General features: G+C 48.2%; 1 protein-coding gene across 2 annotated transcripts in view; it reads right to left on the bottom strand.

Annotated features, from left to right (window-relative positions):
* Nucleotides 1-18,128, bottom strand: part of ADAM19 (ADAM metallopeptidase domain 19) — a 54,237-nt gene extending 36,109 nt beyond the window's left edge. For both annotated transcript variants that reach the window (XM_050961284.1, XM_050961285.1), the window contains exons 1-3: nucleotides 18,016-18,128; nucleotides 16,219-16,307; nucleotides 11,503-11,573 (exon numbers count right to left, since the gene is read on the bottom strand). In XM_050961284.1, the coding sequence (XP_050817241.1) occupies nucleotides 11,503-11,573; nucleotides 16,219-16,307; nucleotides 18,016-18,112 (257 nt within the window). In that variant the 5' untranslated portion in view covers nucleotides 18,113-18,128. The remainder of the gene's footprint in view (nucleotides 1-11,502; nucleotides 11,574-16,218; nucleotides 16,308-18,015) is intronic.
* Between the last annotated feature and the right edge of the window lie 2,157 nt (nucleotides 18,129-20,285).

The raw sequence follows: 20,285 nt of genomic DNA, 5'->3' as shown, positions 1-20,285 counted from the left end.
CAGTCTTCAGCCAACGACACCAAGAGATGGAAAACCAATCATCATTGTCTCCAATGAGAATGGGGTTCGTGTCCCTTGTGTTTTGACACTAGGCCATAAAAGATGTGATCCAAATACATCTTGGTTGAAGCCTGGGCCTATTCGGATTCAGGGTTTGGGTTCAGTCCAGCATGCATTCTAGGGGAGGCAGACCAGCTGTGAAGTCTGGATCCAGCTTGAGCTACAAATTTTCCACAGGCTTGTGGGCTGTCCATGGCTGAGTGCTGTTATAAGCCCATCTCTGCTCCTGTTACAATGTAATGACCCAAGAATAGATTCAGATGGTGCCATTTTACAGCTCGCAAAACCTTCTTTGTCATAGGAACAAGGCAAAGTTTGGCACCTTATTTAGGACCTGACCCTGTGCTCCTTATACAGGCAAAATTCCCCCCGAGTTCAAGAAGGAGCCTGGAATCCTGAGAAAGGCAAAGCAAACTGGATTGCTCTCAGCACTTCACTAGTAAGCACTTGGATTGGGTGCCAGGGGCAATGCTGCTGTGATGCTGTCTCCTCCTCCGCTTTCGCCCAGATGGCTGAGTTTGCAAAATTAGGAAATAAAGACTGTCTCATGAATGGCAAAACTGAGAAAGTCACAACCCGTCTCTATCTCGGCAGCAACAAAACAGAGCAGATCCCGACAAAAACCAACCAGCCCATCTCTATAAGCCTGTAAAACGATCTTGTAAAGTGACCGATTGCAGATATTTACAAAGCATCCCTTGCTGTGCTATTGACTGTCTAGGCATCACACTTGGCATCACGCGAGGATGCCGTAGTTGGGGACTGTGCCAGCTCCTCCTCTGTGCCAGCTGCTCCTCACAAGGGGTTGTTACATTCCAAGCAGCGGATTTCTTAAAGTGCAAAGTGGGGTGGGCAGAATGTGCTTGTGCCCTTTTTATGCTTTATAAAGAAGGCCTGATGGGTTGTGGGTTCCAACCCCCACAAGTAACAAAATTTAAATGGTTATTTCTTTAAATGGCTTGTGTTTTGACAGGAGGCATACAGGTCTTGTTGCTCCTGGAAGACTCTACAGTTAGAGAATTAGCAGGTTTAGGACATCAGAGATACCAAGAAAGTTAAACCTGACTGATTGAATAAAAATCCCTTCCCCTTTCAGAGTGTTTGAAATTCTCTCTCTTGCCCTATATTTAACTCAAATCCTTGTGAGAAAAGCTCGGTCTGGCTTGGTTAAGGATTCAGCCTCAAACCCCTTTCATTAAGGGATGGAAAGACCCAATCCACCTCTCTGAGTCATCCAAGAAGTGCTCCAGAAAAACCAGGAAAGACCTGAATTCCCAATATTCCTAAGGGGAAAAAGAAGCAAAATAAATAAATAAATAAACTCCAAACTTTTCTAGGGGGAGAATAAACTCTTTACAAATCACAAAGAAGAGATTTTTTTATTCCCCCTTTGCAGGTTGCCTCTAGGCAAGGTGACCGCTCTCTCCTCAGCAGGCAGCACACTGAGACTTCCATGTAGGTTGCATTTGCCTGAGCTAAATGTAAACAGCACTCTCAACAATGACTTGCAAGGATCCCATCTCCTGAGACACCCTTTTCTCCCTCATCAGGCTGCAGTGGAAAATGTTCTTTCATGCCACAGACGAGACTGCCGCTTGCCTCCATGCAGATAATGATTCTTTTCAAGACGGGGAGAAGTAGAAGTCATGTTTGGCAGCGTTCCGTCTGAGCCCAATCGATGTCTGGAATATGATTGCTTTTATCTCTGCTTTCAAACTTCATTGTAGCCCAGCAAAGCTCATGTGGCTTCTTTCTGATGTGCTAATGCTCATCACTGGATACCTCATTATTGGCCCAGCCTTCGGTTGTGTTGCTATCAGCTATTTCATATCTGTAAACTGGAGATAATCACAGAAACACCATGCTACGGAAAAACGTCTCCTGACTACCCTAGCTTGCTCAGCGTGAATCTGCAAGAAACGGATGTTTCATCACCAAATTGCATTAACTTCCAGGAAATTGCTTCAAGCAATGTGTTTATGAGAGGCTCTGGATTGTGTGAAAGTCTCTGCTGAGAACCTATGGGGCAGATCCTCAACTGGTGTAAATCGATGTTGCTCTGCTCAAGTCAGGAGGCAGGATCAGGCTCCTAGCCAGCAGATCTTACATCAGCGAGGCTCTGGCTTTCATTGCCCACTTTTCAAACATGCTCTCTCTGGCACTGTGCAGTTCCTTTGTGCCAAACTGCCAGCCCTAAAGCTGGCATCACTGTCCCAGAAGCAATCACCCCACTGCAAGGTGGGCTAAGTCCAGCCGCCACAAGCTCTGTCAAGCTCTTTCTCCCCCTGCGCTGATGGCATGTCAGGAAAAACAGGGCACGGGTGGAGGAAAGGGTCCATGGGGCTGGGGAGTAACCTTCTCCCATGCTGATTCCTGGCCATGGCTCCAGGTATTGGGGCGATCTGAGGCATGCCTAAGTTAGAGTAGTCCTCAGGCTGCTCTAACCAGCAGAGAGACTGGCTCTCAGCACCCACACTCATCCCTCTCGGATCTGCACACACCAGCGGCACCCCAGAGCATCCGACTTCCCCGTGCTGGAGCTGAGAGGCTGGCTGGAAATAGGCTGCTGCTGCCAGTTTTCATTGAACGGACATCCTGGGGAGCCGAGTCAGCTCTGAGCAAGGCAGCCAAATGAGCGAAGGCCTGGCCCGCTGCCACAATGTACAGATGTCTTAAAGACGCTGTTCTGCTGAAGACCGGCTTGGAGTGATCTTAGCCCAGTGCAGCTCTGTCAATGATGTCATTGTTTTAAACAAAGGGCCCATCTTAATGCCACTGAGCTGCTGCATGAACGGGCCTGCAGGGAAGGCCTGGGGTCCTAACGTAGGGGTGTCTATAGTTTGCTGTCTCAGACACAGCGACAGGGCAGGTCAAGTATTCAGTGAATTAGGCTGACGGCGTTTTGTGGGAGAAGGCAGCATTATGTAACGGAAATGGGGCATGGGATTCAGGGAGACCCTGCTGGGAGGCTGGTTCCTGGGGTTCCCTGGAAAGTGCTGCCTCAGGGAGGGAATCAGAGGAAAGACAGGGGATGAAAGACCCTCTTCCCTCTTCCTCTTCCTGTCAGATCTCTAAAGAACAGCAGAAAGCAAGGCAAAATGAATTGCAAATAGATGGCAGGGAAGGAAGCCCTGGGAAGCCCCTAACTGCCCCTGGAGTCAACACTTGGCAGCAATGGAGCTTAGATAAGACCAGGGCTAGAGAAGGGCTGAATAAAACATATGGTGGGAGATTTTCCAAGTCGCCTAGGAAGTTTAGAGGCACAGTCACATTAATTTAAATGGGAATTGGGGTCCAATCCCTAAGTGGCTTTGGAAAAATCTCTGCCAGGGTTTCCACAATAAATTGGTCTTCCGGTGTCTTAGAGCCAGTAAAATATTTACAACAAGCATAATCGACTAGCACAGTCCTGTGCCGTGCTGGGAGCCTTCAGTGACCAATTATCTCAATGGGAGGTGCTCAGAAATGATATACTCAGAGGTCTTCGCTGAGTTTGGCTGGGCTCCAGTGGACGTCCATGATTATCCTTTGAGACGGGCGGGTTCTTCTAATGAACTCAGTGGCGCTAACAGCTCGGTTGAGGATTGTGATACAATGCCATCAGTCTGGAGGGGTAGATGCCATTTTTAAAATAAATACAAATATCTTGGATGCATGAACACAATTTTTCAAAAACCAACAGGCCACAGACCTCTTGTGGGAAACGTCAGCTGTTTTCATTTTGGTCTAGAGACCGACCCATAGGGAGTCTATAACCAGATTGAGAGCTCTGAATTTTTTCCATCCCTCTCTCTTCGCAAATGATAATAAATCTGCCCAAACTGATTGCCAAGAACATTTTGGGGTGGGAGGGATTCATTTCCCTGTCAGGCTTTCTACATCAGATTTGTCTGCATTTGGGGGCTATTCCTCCTTTCACAGAGTGGAGCTACTCCATTGACTGCAACAGAATCACACTGGTGTACCAGAGGAGATTCTGACCCCTCTTCTCCGGACACTTTGCTAAAATCCCCTGACAGAGTTTATTGTGAGAAACTCAGCCGACCCTTCCCTCTAACATCCAGCCTGGTAATAATAATGGTCAGGGCTGCTTTTCAACATCCAACTGCAACTGGAGAGGAAAACAAGTAAGCCCTTATGTAAAACCTGACATATTTTCAAATAGAATCATAGAATATCAGGGTTGGAAGGGACCTCAGGAGGTCATCTAGTCCAACCCCCTGCTCAAAGCAGGACCAATCCCCACCTAAATCATCCCAGCCAGGGCTTTGTCAAGCCTGACCTTAAAAACTTCTAAGGAAGGAGATTCCACCACCTCCCTAGGTAACCATTCCAGTGCTTCACCACCCTCCTAGTGAAAAAGTTTTTCCTAATATCCAACCTAAACCTCCCCCACTGCAACTTGAGACCATTGCTCCTTGTTCTATCACCTGGTATCACTGAGAACAGTCTAGATCCATCCTCTTTGGAACTCCCTTTCAGGTAGTTGAAAGCAGCTATCAAATCCCCCCTCATTCTTCTCTTCTGCAGACTAAACAATCCCAGTTCCCTCAGCCTCTCCTCATAAGTCATGTGCTCCAGCCCCCTAATAATATTTGTTGCCCTCCACTGGACTCTTTCCAATTTTTACACATCCTTCTTGTAGTGTGGGGCCCAAAACTGGACACAGTACTCCAGATGAGGCCTCACCAATGCCGAATAGAGGGGAATGATCATGTCCCACAACCTGCTGGCAATGCTCCTATTTATACAGCCCAAAATGCCGTTAGCCTTCTTGGTAACAAGGGCACACTGCTGACTCATATCCAGCTTCTCGTCCACTGTAACCCCTAGGTCCTTTTCTGCACAACTGCTGCTTAGCCATTCAGTCCCTAGTCTGTAGCGGTGCATGGGATTCTTCCGTCCTAAGTGGAGGACTCTGCACTTGTCCTTGTTGCACCTCATCAGATTTCTTTTGGCCCAATCCTCTAACTTGTCTAGGCCTTTCTGTATCCTATCCCTACCCTCCAGCGTATCTACCACTCCTCCCAGTTTAGTGTCATCTGCAAACTTGCTGAGAGTGCAGTCCCCGCCATCCTCCAGATGATTAATGAAGATATTGAACAAAACCGGCCCCAGGACCAACCCTTGGGGCACTCCGCTTGGTAGCTGGAATCCAAGGCTCTTTGCTGGTGCCTCAGATGCACATGAAGCCTGGAACTAGCACATCTCACTTTCTCAAGGCCCTTTCCTCGGGTAACGAGAGCACATTTATTGCTCTGGCAAAATAGGCTTGGAAGGGGAGGCGACTCTCCAGCGCTTAAGGTAAAATGCAGCTGCTTGTTTCAGAGTACTGAAAAGACTCCTCTCAGCCTGATCAGTGACATTTGGGGTGTAAGAGCCATGCAATTAAGTCATGGCTGCAGCACAAAGTCAGCAACACGTCCTGCTGCACTTAGCAATGGATAATGCAAACATACAAAGAGGAAGAGGAAAGGAAATGGATTTCCTGGCTGGGAAGTCATGCAATCACGGTAGCCAGGGAACAGATAATTTAGAGATGTTTCTCTCTCTCCTCCCTTGCATTACAAAGAAATCACTAACCAGCCCAAAGGAAAGAAGAGGAGGAAGAGCAGCTGCATGTCTCCAGGTGCCAACTCCATTTTCCTATGGTAAAAATGCCCTTCATGAGCCCAGCCAAGCAGGTCAAATGCTTCCTGTCCCTTGCCTCCATCACATCGCCCCCCTATCCCTTCTCCCACTGCAGGAAGCCATTAGATACAGATAGTGTGTGGACACTGCGTTGAAGATCTGAAATATCCTTCCTGCTGAGAGGTGGACAAACCCCTTTTGGTCAGCAGTCACTGAAACAAGTACTGTAGCGGCAGGAAATGACAACCAACCAGTGACCCCCAGCTTCTTTATCTGACAGCTGAGAGCATCAGATACAGGGCTCCCTTGTTATTTCAGACACGGAAATGGGACCGGTTAGAGGTGGAATGTTTTTGCTTCTGAGGTAAAAGAGTCTAAAATTAGATCTCTCCATTGGGCTGGGAGCCTGTGAACTCTGCCTATGCTAGGAGAGTAACTGCTCTGAGCCAACCACTGTACATTTTAGCTTCCATTGCATGGAACTGGCCTTGCACGTGGTTAAAAATATCCTTTTGGGGCCTGATGCCGTTTCCCTCATTCAAACAAGATGCCTTCTGAGGTCAGTGGGAGCTTTGTCTGTGTTAGGAATACGTGATCCAACCCGCTGTTCCCAGCATGATGCTGTATCCGCACTACAGCCAAGCAAGGGGCAGGACAAGGGCAGCCGATCTGACAGAAAGCTACAAGGATAAAGTTACCAAGGGTCTGAAAGGCACTTCAGAGCTGCCATATGCTATTGTGACTGACTCCCTTCATGGCTCAGAGGGACTCAAGCATCCCTGGCTGGCCACTCTCCTGGCAGCTTCTCCCCAGCAGCTGCAGGCTGATGTGTGGTGAGGAAGGGCAGAACCCATCACTAATGGTCCTCAGCTTAGGTTGACATCTAGGCACCAATCAACCCCCTGCAGTGTCTGGCAGCCCCTTGTCCTCCCTGTCCTTTCTGCCTGCTGGGTGCCCACTGTTGCAGTTTTCAGTAACTATGGCTGTCCCAGATCCTCTCCCTTGCCTGGGAGACTCTCACAGGATGGCCTCTGGGTGCAACCCCACCAGTGCTCTGCCAGTCATCCTTTCCTGGTGGGAGAGGGCTTTGAATCTCACTGTTCATATCACATTACCCCATCACAGAAGCCCTCCTCTGGCCAAACTCAGCAGCACAGGCACAACCCAACTCAACTTTCCCTTCAAAGGAATATCATCTCTCCCTCAAGGACTAATTCAACCCCTTTGACTCATAGAAAGTATCACAGTTCACAGGTCCCTTAGGGTAAACACAGGTCCTCCCACAACCTCAAGGTCAGACCAGATGACAATGCAGAAGCTTGCTGATTCCATTCAAGGGTCACCTTTCCCAGTTTGCCCACCCAAGAGTCATTAACCAGTCCCAGGGCCCCACTCCCCAGGCTTTTTTCGTTAGAGTTTTACGATCCACATCTCTCCCTTGAGTTTTCTCCTGGAGCTCCCAGTCAGGTCCCCAGGGAGAGACCTTCTGTAGCAGGGTGATTACCCCACTCCTGTCCTGAAGGGCTTAGAACAGCCCTGGGAGAGGGCGGTGGCAGGAAAAGAAGCCTGGGCTGATTGGGGAAAGTAGGCTCAGCTGTGGCCATGCCCCAATCAGGCCCAGCTGACCCCTATAAGAGGTTGTGAGCCAGAAGCCCAGACAGTCTCTCTCTGCGTTCAGAGAGAGAAGGGCCTGGCTGCAGAGAGGGTAACCAGGTATCTGGAGTGGATCAGGGCTGGGGAAAGGCCAAGGGAGCCGGGGAGCTCTGGCCTAGGAAAGCCCCAAGCTGCAGGCCGGGTAAGGCCCATTAGATACTGGGTTGCAGGGGCAGCCCCCGTGTAGCCAGAGGCAGCAGGTCCAAACCCCTTTGCCTGTGATGAATGGCTGATACTTCAGTCTGCCCCAGTGAGCAGGGGCTAGATAGAGACTGGGCAGTAGCCAAGACTGAGGCGAAGTTGGGGGGGGGGGGGAGACCCAGAACTGTGGGGATACTGCCAGGGGACAGCACCCAGTTATAGGGGCAGCAGGGTCCTGGGGGGGACACAGGGGCCAGCAGTGGTAGCAGATCAGCGGCCTGCAGAAGGCGCTCCTGGGTTGAAGAGCTAATTCCCGGAGACGACCAGCAGGAGGTACCTGAGGGTGAGTCCTGCACGTTTACAGTTCCCCACAGTGCTTCATTCCCCCAGGCCCCTTTGCCCATCAGTCCTATCCCTGGTCAGGGGAATCTTGCTCCAGGACAAACCCTTGGTTCCTGGGCTCCTTCCATAGCCTCCATTCAGGTTTTCTGCCAGAGGGCTTTCTGCAGCATTCCACTTCCAACCCTCCCAGCCTGTATGTCCCACCCCTGCTCATCAAGGGTCCAGAGCCAACGCCTTGCTTCTCGGTCCAGCTTGCATTGACCAAGCTCGTTCCTCCCTTGGGGCCTTTGCTCAAGCCTTTCTACAACTGGGCAGGGGTCCCCAGCTCTAGCCAGTCTATCCATGTGTTCCCCCCCTGTCCCGCCAACAGCTTCCATCAGAACTTGTCAATAGAAGCTCATGGCTACTGCTCTCCTGCAGCTCTGTCCCGCAGGCTATTCTCTGCTCCTTCTGTCTCTCCTCTGTTCTCAGGCAGCTGTTACCTGCCCCTTCGTGCCCTTTCTGCTCAGGTGCCTCCTCTTAAGCCCAACTGGGAGGCAGATGAACTATTAAAAGGGACAGTCACTCTGTGACAGAGACTCTCTGGAAACAGGACAGGAGGAGTGTTTTTCTCCCCTACAGCTTTTCCTGTTGCCAGGTGGGAAAACAAATTAGTCTCAGACTTGTACAACAGAAGTATCAGCTCTTCTCCCTGATAGAGAGGAACCTCATGCGACGCAGACCTGCTACATGACACATTCATAGGCTCCAAGGTCAGAAGAGACCATTGTGATCAACATTCATAGCTTCTCCACTGCACCTCCAGTATACCCCTCTCTTCAGCTCAAAGCTGGTTCTTATTAAACACAAGTCCCTTTAAAAAAAAACTCTGTTTTCATCCAAGGTTTAGAATGCAGATTCTTCCATTCCTAAGCCACAGCCAAATGTATGATTAGTCTTATAGGCATCTCTCCATATATTTCTCTCCATGCAGTCTTGGACTTTTCAATCCTGCAGCTGCAGTACTTGAGCGTTTCAATGACTTATTAAAAAAAAAGAGAGAATTAAATGGCACTAGGGGATATTCTCCTGCTATTGCTCAGATTTTATATGCTATGACCTACCTTCCTCTGGAATGAAATCATGGTTCTGCCTTTTCCATACCACAACAACAAAATGGTGTTATTAGTTTCTAACACATGAAGCCTATACTCAAGTGTATGGAGTCCACAGTCAGATAGGTGCTGAGTTTATTACAAAGTAAATAATAATGTAGCATGTTAACAGGAACAGATGCACTATACCCTGGTTTACATCTCCTGGGGATAAGCATAATATGCTCTTCATAAATGTGAAATCAAGGACATGGCTTGAACATTTCTGCCATACAACACAACCATTGCATTCAAAACCAACAGCTCTGTCCTAGGCACGTGCCAGGGACAAGAGGAGGCTTCATTCATTAATGCTTGCAAAGGGCTGGAGATTCTCAGATGGAAGGCATCTTATTAGAGCATCCACAATATTCTTGGGGTCCCCACTTCTTCTGCCTCCTTCATCATTCCTTCTTCGCTGCCCTTGAATTCCCCTATAACTCATTGAAATGACCTTGAAAGTGACATCCAAATAACGGCTCTGTTCTCGAACACTTCTCAGCTGCTCATTGTGCCAGTATCCCAACAGCTATCCCTTAAATGTATGGCTTGTTGCCTGTTCTCCTCTGGGTCTCCGCTTCAGTCTCTGACTATAAGCCTGAGCCTTCACTCCAGAGGAGTTTTTCCTGGGCACGAAGTCAACGTTAAAGATGATTTCGTATCCTCTGTATTTTCTGTGTACGGGTTTTTATAAGATGTGTTCCAATAGTAGGACTTCGTAATGCTGTCTGGGTTCATTAATCCTGGTAAGCCAGCATGCTCCCTGATGGAAGGATATGTATGTGTGTCTTGTTGAATGAAAGCCTTACCTCAGGAAGTAAACACAATAGCAAACGGTGTGTTATCCTCATTCTGTTTACTAACACATGCTGAGAGCCAGATTGCTGATGGAAATAGCACAGCACAGTTCCCAGGAGACACTTGGAAGTTGTCATCAGACGCTGAATTAACCTGTTGCTTGGATTTCTGACAGGACTCTGCTTTTGCCAACTCCTCCTGGACCGTGAATAAATTCACCTCTACAATACTGCCAAGCACAAATGCTGCAATAGGTTTAAGACCTGACAGTCAAAGGAAATAGACCCCAATGGTTGTGTCCTATCTACAATAGCAGTTAGATAATTCACAGCATTGCTTCAGAGATCTCTACTGCTCACAACTGCCACACTGTTCACGTTGCTTCTGTAGACAGGACTTAGCTAGGAATGGCAGTAGCATTTGGTCTCCTCTCTAGGCTTTGGTACTTTCAAAGCCCAAAGATGTAGATAGGTAGAATATTTATAACATTTTTTGTTAGCACAAGTGCAGAATTGGCTCTGCAGTGTCTTCAATGCTGGAAGTCCCAGCAGCTTATCCTTAGGATATAGCCTTTCACAGAAAACCCTTCCCAGAATCTCCTTTCATCTGATTTCAGGTACTGCCTTACCCCATACCAGGAGAAGCTGGGCTCCCCTCCAAACTATCCTGCAAATCAGTTATGTTTCTATGTCACCATAAACAGTAATTACAGTTGTATATCCATATTGCAGCTTTCCTTGCACTCTTAGGGAAGGAGAAGAGTGATCCTAGGTTTGACTGGTCAAGGATGTCTGCACTATATACGTAATATGGTAAGTAGTATTATTCCAGGGTATAAATACATTGGTGAGGACTAGGAGAAAAAACGCTCAACTGGAACTCAATATATAAATCTGACAGAGAAAGAAATCCAACATCAATGGATTAAGATTGGCAAGGGCCAGCTATATAAGAAAAGTCTTGGCTGCTCTTCCACCACTAGAATCTAATCTACTTGCCATCAAAGGATCTGGTATAAAAAGTAGCAAAGAATCTACATCCAAACTCCAGTAGCAAAATCATCATGCCTATGTATATCCACTGGTAGCTTCATTTGGATACAGTATTCTTCACTTCCTATCCCAAACTATGTACATACTGTTCCTGTGTGCTGCCAACCAGCTGCTATGTTCTACCCCAGAGGTGGCTGAATTTCTGCAGTCAGTGCAATGAAAACATTTCTTTAGGATGAGCAGCATTAGAGAAATATAAGTTTCACTGTCATTCCTCCTGAGAGATCTGGAGTGGAATCCCTTATGAGTAACATAACATACAAAATCCACATTAGAGCTTTTTACTGATTAAAATAAACATTGAGCCATTTGGTGAACAATCCAGCTCACTAACATCAGGCAAAGAGTAACAGGAAATCATTGTCTAGTTAACACAGGTACTAACTGTTACATGGCAAGGGGATGGTCAGTTGATATAGTTAATCCACAGCGAGGCTGAAGGAAGAATTTTTCCATGAATCTAACTGTGTCTACAGTGGGGGCTTAGGTCGTCACACAAGGCCTGACATTTTTCACAGCTCTGAGCAATGCTGCTAGGTCAGTCTAAGCTTTCAGTTTAGACCAGCCCTTAGGGTGTGATCCAAACTTCAGTGAAGCCAACAGGAAGAGCCCCACTGGGCTCTGGATCAGCTCCTTATTCATCACCTTTGGCAGCAGACTGCACAGGGCATACAATGGACAAGCACACTTACTCATTCTTCTCAACATCCAGGATGAGTTCTCTCCCCTCGACTGTCAGCTTGACTTCGGCTTTGAATGGGTGCTACATGCAACAGAGAAACTGCCCATTACACATACAGCGCGGTCATGGGGAATACCTAAGTATTCATCAACACGGCAATTACTTTGTTTGCAAGTGCAAACCTCCCCTTATCCCACCCTGCAGCGGTGAGCACATCTCCCGCCCTAGCTGTGCCCAGTAATGCTCAAGAGGAACGATGTGGTGTTACTTCTTTGGAAATATGGACAAGTCCCATGCCTCGGAGCCCATGGTCACTGGAAAAACATCCTAGCAGAGCTGTGTTTACATTATTTCTTAGCAGATGGCACTAAAACCAAATTGATATCTCCTCCCTGATCCACTCAGACACACATTTATTTTAATGGTGAAATATAACCAGCATCCATGACAATCTATTTTCATAGCACCCTAGGAGAGTTTGGTCCCCAAATCCCACTGGCATTCACACGGAGTATGATGCCTAATTCCCAGGGCTTCCTTTGAAAAATCCCAGCCCTGCTTTGGATGGTAGCTCTAGTACTGGACCCTGTCTACAATGAAATTTGAAACTGTGATAGCAACTTATTAGAGAAAGCAAGGACTTCATTTAATAACGCTGTTTTGCAAGCCATTTCAGAATAGAGCCTGAAGCAGCTGTTCTCAAACTGAGGCCCATGGACTTCTTGTGGCTCACGGAGTCCTGCTTCATGGTCTGCAAAATTAAACCCAAGAAGTGGGGAACTGGGTTGCTGGGAGGCGGTGCTGGTCCAGGAAAGACGCTTTCTTCTACAAAGTGAAGTGTTGGAGAACCACTGGTTTATAGCATGCACAATTTGTATAAAGTCTCCTGCCCAGAAAAACTATTCAACATATTCTGAAACTGCAGCCCAGCTGGTCTACAATATATGCCAGACACTCTATAGTCTACCTTTCTAGGATGTACTCAGAGACATAGTTCTCTATGAAGGTTCTAATATCATTTCAAATGTCAATATAGACAGGTCCAAAGATCTGGGGGTACGTCTATATTTACAGTATATGAATATATAGCTGTATACAGGTAGGACAAGTTATCTGTATCCCTAGCTTTAAATAAACGATAGGGCTGGAAGAAGACAAACTGGAGGTGTACTTTGTACACAGGCGAGGCGTATACACCTGCTAGACAGGGTGCATTACCTGAAAAGTGTTCCAGTAACCACTACATTATAATTATTTTCATTATTAGGCAGATACAATTAAAACACAAGGGGGGAGGGGGAGAGAGATCAAGGATATAAACTACAACCAAGCACCTTATTACTAGATGTGTCTGCTATTATGGACTTATTTTTTAGTACAGTATTTTATTTTTATACTAATTCACATAAAGAAACATGGGGCCGTTCAGTGCAGAAACAGAAACAAGTTTTAAATGATCACAGAGCTGATAAAAATTAGCTGCTTCTTAGCAGGAGTGGTCTGAAACGTAAAATGTAAGTTGACTCAGTACAACCGAGAATATTAAAACATTTTCTCAGTACAATTGAGGATATTACAAGATTTTCTATTAAGGGAAGCTGCCTCTTAAGGAGGCACGAAAGGCTGCTCTTACTCTATTAGAATTGTAAGATAAGGAATTATTAAGAAATAAGAGTGTCAGGTTATTTCCTCATCTGCCTTACTCAATGTGCAAGGGGATTTCACACCACAGAAATCAAGTGATACCATAAGAGTATTCTAAAGACTTGCTTGGCTGAAACATTCTGTCAGTCAATGTGTGTGTTCAGATCCCTTTGTGTGAATCTCAACTCTAGTGTCAATTATAAAATTTTCCTTTCATATCCATGTGGTAGGTCTTCATTCTGATATTCTGGTCTTCTGCTAATCCAGTGCTTATTGAAGTCAATGGAAGTCTTTCCTTGGCTTCCATGAATCAGGTCCATAGATATGCAGCAGACAACATTGGTTTGTAATTGCAAAGGGCCAAATTCTGGTTTCACTGGATCTGAGCTGCAGGTAGGGTGACCAGATGTCCCAATTTTATAGGGACAGTCCTGATATTTGTCTTTTTTATATATTGGCTCCTATTACCCCCACCCCCCACCCCAATTTTTCACACTTGCTGTCTGGTCACCCTAGGTGCAGGTGCTCAGCACTGGTCTACTGTCGAGCTGCGAAGTGAGACACAATACAAACACAGACAGCTTGGACTGTAGCTCAGAGCCTTTTGTGTCATTGAACCTCTCCATACATTTGATGCTGACAAGATTTTCCCTGCCCCTCCCATCCCGTTTTGTTTTTAGGGTCCTGTTAACAGTTGGACCCGAAATATACTAGCTGTAACTGCTCGTGCTTGCTCGTTGCTAGCAGGGTTCTTGACTCCAATGAGAATTTGCTTGAATAATCATTGATGAAGAACCTCAGGTTCTGACAGGTTTGTCTAAGGGTAAGTGCTGGTCAGATGCCAGTGTGCTTTTTGTGGACAGGTCTGTGATTAAGAATAACCAAATACCTCCACAATACATTGAGAACATAAGAATGGCCAGAATGGGTCAGACCAATGATGCATGTAGCCAAGCAGCTGGTCTTCCAACAATTCCGGATGCTTCAGAGGTAATGAACAGAACAGGGCAACTTATTGAGTGATCTGTCCTCTACCGTCCAGTCCCTGCTTTCGGCAGTCAGAGGTTTAGAGACACCCAGAGGACAGGATAGTGTCCCTGATCATCTTGGCTAATAGCCATCGATGGACCTATCTTTCATCAACTTATCTAATTCTTTTTTGAACCCTGTTATAGTCTTTGCCTTAGCAACATCCTCTGGCAAAGAGTTTCACAGGTTGACTGTGCACTGTGTGAAGCAATACTTCCTTTTGTTTGTTTTAAACTCGCCGCCTAGTCATTTCAGCGGGTGATCCCTGGTTCTTGCATCATTGCAATGATGTTATTGAGAAGGAGAATGTTCGGCCTGATCCTGAGAGCAAGTTACCTACCACAGCTCCTGTTCATCACGTTACACTATAAAAGCTTCCCAGAAGTTCTCAGATAGAGGGTAATCCACTGGGGACAGTGATTCATACCCTGGATACGCCAAGGCTGTTATTACTTATATCGTTCAAAAGAGCCAAAGGATAGTGGTGCAGGTTCCTCTCCCTGGCTATTGCCCATTTGCATTTGACCTTGCGCTGTAGTTTTGGTTAGAGTGGTTATTAAACTTCTCTTCATGGGAACCAGTGTGTGTGTTTGTGTGTGCTGAGAGGAAGAAGAATGGTTTTGTGGCTAATGCACAGGACTGGGAATCAGAAGATCATGTTCTACCACAGACTGCCTGTGTGACCTTGGTCAGGTCACTGAAACCTTACCTCACGGGGTTACTGGGAGGCACAACCCATCCTGAAAACCAACACTCATGTGAACAGACTTTATTCTTGAGAGGACTCCCCGTGATATCCACGGGACGCTCACCTAGGGGTGCAGCATTCAGGCCCTGACTGGGAATGGACCATTCCCCCTAGATCTGAACATGCAGAGGACCATCCTTGTGGAGATGCAGAATAAGCAGGTGAACCTCCCTCCATTATCCTCCTCTGCCTTGTACCTATGGAGACCTGTCTGAGGCTCCAGGAGAGGGCCGGGGCGTGTTTCTCATCCTCCCTGGCACCCAAGGGCAACTCCACTGAGGAGGCGACACAGCCCCAATCTGTATTACCCTTTTCATGGCCCTCACTCTTTGCAACAGGATCCTCTTCATGGAACGTCCTGAGATTTGCTGCTGGCAAAATAACCCTGTTAGTGCAATTCTGATGGAGCTGCCCTCCCAGACACTGTGGGAGCCTGCAGAGAGCAGGTGTGGAGTCACAGGGCCTTCATGGATGGATTTTAATGGATCCACAGGGATCCAACAGATCACTGGGTGTTGGAGCTGGATGCAGCTTCTTCCATGAGGGAAAACCTGCCTTCCCACACTTGACTAAGATTTGGAGCAAACTCCCAAGGAGACCGGCACTGACTTATCCTGCCTCTGGGCCTCCCTCCTTAATGTTTTTGCCACTGGAGGCCATGGACAGCCTGTTATTTTTATCATTGATGGTGTGTGTTAAATGGCTGCTGGGCTCTTCCCCTGAGGCAGCTGCATTTCAGTGGTGAGTAAGCAATCTTAATACATAGTCTGAAGGGATCCTTCATAATGGAAAGTGATATAGCAGCAAGAGTTTTGTTATTATTGCTCTGCAAGCCAAAATCAGGGTCCAGACTAGGCTCTGTCTCCAAACCTGGAACACATATCCGCCACAAACGCAGAGCAGTCTGCCTCCGTATTCTACCCAGCAGTGACTCTCTGGAGGTCGGATTCCAGCCTGGAGCGGAGATACTGTGCACAGACAGCAGTGCTTTATCGCATGCCATTGGGTCAGGGGATCTTACTGGCAGGTCATCCTTAGCCCCTCTCTGTAGCACCATGTGCCAAGCGGCTGCATTGCAGCCTATGAGTTTTGGGGAGAGTTCAGATCACGGCAAACAGCTCCCCTCTATGCTGATGCATTTTTGATAGGCTCCTATAGCTTGCATGTGCCTCCAGTGACCAGGATTTGGCCTGAAGAATTTAAGAGACATCACCAGATCCAGTCAACCATTTGCATCTTGGGAGAAACGTTGAAAAAAAAAAAATGTAAGAGCACCTTTCCTGTCAACATGGTCATATGACATACCTTCACACTGATCGGGGGGCTTCCTGTGGCTTTCCAGTGCAGCGTGATTTCCTCCTGGTACAGCTGTGGGCCAACAGTGTTGTTTTCTCCTGGGGAATACAGACAATTGCTCAGAATCAAAACTCCATTGCATTTAGGATTTAATCCTGCCCCATCAGAGACAACAGGAGTTTTGCCCTTGACTTAATGGAACAGGGTCAGATCCTTCAAAAGATAGCATATAAACAGCAAAAAGCAAGAACGGTTTGAATTATTTGACCACTAATGTCTCTACATACATTTAAGTACATTGTTTAATATTAGCAGCAGAAAAGATTTTCCTTATAATTTTTTACATCTACATTTCGGAAAGTACAGACATATATAAGCGCCGGCATTGATGCAGCAAAGCACTTAAGCATGTGCTTAAATTTAAGCACACGAGCTATTTGATTGATTTAAATGAGGCAGCTCCTATGTTTAAAAACATGTGCTGTGCTGGATTGGGGGCCACGTGCTCAGCTCCTCGCTGGATCAGGCCTGTAATAAATATACAAACCATGGATAAATTCAGCTGAACAGAGCAATAATTGTTGAGGATTTTTAAATAGAAGTTTTAAAAGGCACATTAATTGCTGGAACAAAGATGGGGAAACTCCCTGAAGCACTTAAATAATTCTCTTAGTTTGAAACTAACAGGCATGGCCGACGTGTCCAACAACCACATAGCAATGCCCGATGATGCTTTCCCCTTTAAAGCAGGTCTGTCTAGTCTTTCCCCTGAGGTAATATCTTTCATTGAACCAATTTCTGTTGGTGAAAGAGACAAACTTTTGTGCTCCACAGACCTCTTCTTCAGGTCTGGGAAAGAGAATGGGGAAACAAGTTCTCATGGCCTCTAAACTCATCGAGTTCCGGAGGGAACCAGTTCTCTTGCAGCCGATTTGTATCGTGGAATGCTGCCCCAAGTAGAGTGAGATGAAATACATAATTTGCCATCTCTGCCTTTCCTGCATTTGACTTGGGTGTAAAAGCCCCTGGTGTTAAAGCCTTCACAAGACACAGAGGGTAATCCACTGGGGACTGTGACAGCAGGTGGAAGAGGGAAGAGAATCTTATTCTAATAGCCAGTTTGAAAATTGGCTGAATTCAGTCTGCCCCCAACCCACCAATCCAAGATTTAGGACCCTGTGATTAACTGCCAGTTAAAAATGCTCCTGGGTTTAATGAGACAAGGTGGGGGAGGGACTATCTGTTGCCGAAAGAAACACTCCTTGGAGCGGCACAGAGCTCTTCCTCCCGGCTAATGTCAGTCCCAGCCTGCTGACCTGCAATTAGGGCTGTCGCCCATCCAAGGCTATCATTGCTTTCCCGCTGAGCCGGGTTTTTGCAGCTGGGAGTGTGTTGCAGCCAGAGATAGGAACCTCTGCCACTCCATGCCGCTAGAAATCCCCAGGGTACATCCTGGGGATGGACCCCGGTCCCAGCAGCAGACAAGACATTGCTTATGACCAGGTATCCCCCAAACCCCACAAATAACAGGATTTGCTGAAGGTGCAGCCTGCAATGCGTATTCTCTGGGCGTTCTTGCTGATCTGCTAGGACGCTGGCTGTGCTCTCCATGCTGCTAAACCTTCTGTTCAGATGGCAGGCGTGGAAGATAGAACCAAAAAAGGGGGAGGGGAGGTACAGCATCACGGCCAGGAGCCGGGGTTCGAATAAAGCCCCCCAAGTTCACCCGACCCAGCCAGCCCCTGGCTCTGGGTTCCCACAGCTCGGATCGTCCCTTAGCCCTGGCATCGTCCCCCGCGGACTTACTTCTCCAGCCTGCTGGCTCCAGGGCGGGGAGCAGCAGCAGCAGCAGCAGCAGGAAGGGAGCCGGGGAGCCCCAGGCTGGCCCCGCAGCCCCAGGCATGGCTCCGCGGGGCGGCTGGCACCACCGGGGGCCGGCAGAGGCTCCCCGCGAAGGCTCGCTCGGCGGCTCGCTGCAGGCTCGGATTCTGCCGGCGAACTGGCGGCCGCCCAGCCGTAGGCGCCTCTCCCCACGCACAGCCCGGAGCCAGCCCCCAAGTCCGCCCAGCGGGGGCGTCCCTCCGCGAGCCAGATGTGCCGGAGATGTCAGGGTCAATCCGGCCAGCTGCGCACCCAGCCTCGGCACTGCCTGCACATTGCGAGCTCTCAGAGCGGCCCACAAAACCTCCCACAGGCGAAGCATGCGCGCAAAGGAAGCCAGGGTTGTCTTCCCGAGTCTGCAGGCAGCCTAAAACAATGGCTGGGCGTTGCTAAGGATCTGGCTCATCATCTCAGCTAAGCGTTAGCTCTGATGCCTAATGATAGCGATTTAAATGGCAACACCATGAACTCTTTCCTTTCAAGGAAACATTCTGCTAATGCATTTACCTGCAATCCCCAAAGCCCCAGCTGTCCCCCACCTCCAGCCTCCTGCCCATCTGCTCCGCGATTGGAGTTACAAGTTGGCAACCCAAAAATCTAGACTGCACTGAAAACTTAGGCACAGGGCAAACCAAATAGAATTTACCCTCCAGACAAACAGCAGCAGGGGGCCTGTACTGAGTGTTTCTAGCCATTTTCATAGTTGATCTCCTCAATCCCTCCATAGTTGAAGGTTTGTCTCCAAAGAAAGCAGCAAAGAATCCTGTGGCACCTTATAGACTAACAGACGTTTTGGAGCATGAGCTTTCGTGGGTGAATACGCACTTCCTCTGATACTTGTCTCCAAAGAGGCATTTTAAGTCTCTCACCTCCTGGTGAGTGCATTGCCGTCAGACTGAGCGGAGCCAGGCAGAAGTTTAGAGAGAGAGAGAAACACTGAGGTAAGGAACGGGAAGGACACCTCTGAACTGCAGAACTTCTCTGCTGCCCCCTCTCTGTCCCTAGCACAGATGGCGGGCAGCAGGGGCGGCTCTAGGCGTTTTGCCGCCCCAAGCACGGCAGGCAGGCTGCCTTCGGCGGCTTGCCTGCGGAGGGTCCGCTGGTCCCGCAGGTTCAGAGGACCTCCCACAGCTGTGCCTGCAAGAGGTCCAGAAGCCGCGGGACCAGCAGACCTTCCGCAGGCAAGCCGCCGAAAGCAGCCTGCCTGCCACCCCTGCAGCAACCGGCAGAGCACCCCCTGCGGCTTGCCACCCCAAGCATGCGCTTGGCTTGCTGGGGCCTGGAGCCGCCCCTAGCGGGCAGTGGGCTATGGCTAGGACATCCCTAACTGCTGCAATGGCCCGCTCAGGGGCATGACCAGTCAATGCAATCTGCAGCAGCCCTCTCCCACCTCTGCAGCTGCAGGTCCACCTTGGGATGGATCCCACAAGGGCTGCACTCCAGGTGCAGAGGTTCTTGGGCAGGGCCAGCAGGATGTATGCATTATCTCTGTGTTTATCTGATTATCTCTGACATATCATGACTATAACAGGGTTCAAAAAATAACTAGATAAATTCATGGAGGATAAGTCCATCAATGGCTATTAGCCAGGATGGGCAGGGATGGTGTCCCTAGCCTCTGTTTGCCAGAAGCTGGGAATGGGCGACAGGGGATGGATCGCTTGATGATTCCCTGTTCTGTTCATTCCCTCTGGGGAACCTGGCATTGGCCATTCTCAGAAGACAGGATACAGGGACAGATGGATCACTGGTCTGACCCAGTATGGCCATTCTTATGTTCTTATCTCCCCACCAGCCCTGTGGATGTACCCCCAGGAAAATAAATACATCTCCAAGCCAATGGAATTGTGCTTCAGGGGAGTGCAATGGTTGGGGGCAGTGTCCTGGGGCATGGCCATCCCATAACTCCTCCGTCTGCTCAGACACAGCACTACCAGCACCTTCTGCATCAGTTTCCGCCCCCACAGTAGGTGTCCTCAGTTTGCCACACACAAATCAGTTTTGGAGATGTGGTTTGGCCCTCTGCCAAGTCACAAACAAACATAACCCCTTCTGGGGTAGCAAAATCCCAAGTCAAGAGCCCCAACAAGCCTCAGGCCATTCAGATCACCCGAATCTCAGTCCCTTTTTTGGCTATCTTTGAGTCTTACCCTCTGCTCTGGTGCAGAGCAGTCAGCTCCTTAGCTGGGTCCCCT

This window comes from Gopherus flavomarginatus, chromosome 7 (genome assembly GCF_025201925.1).
Source record: "Gopherus flavomarginatus isolate rGopFla2 chromosome 7, rGopFla2.mat.asm, whole genome shotgun sequence".
Classification (NCBI taxonomy): domain Eukaryota; kingdom Metazoa; phylum Chordata; order Testudines; family Testudinidae; genus Gopherus; species Gopherus flavomarginatus.
Note: the sequence above shows the minus strand (reverse complement) of the source record. Positions and strands in the feature narration are given on the sequence as shown.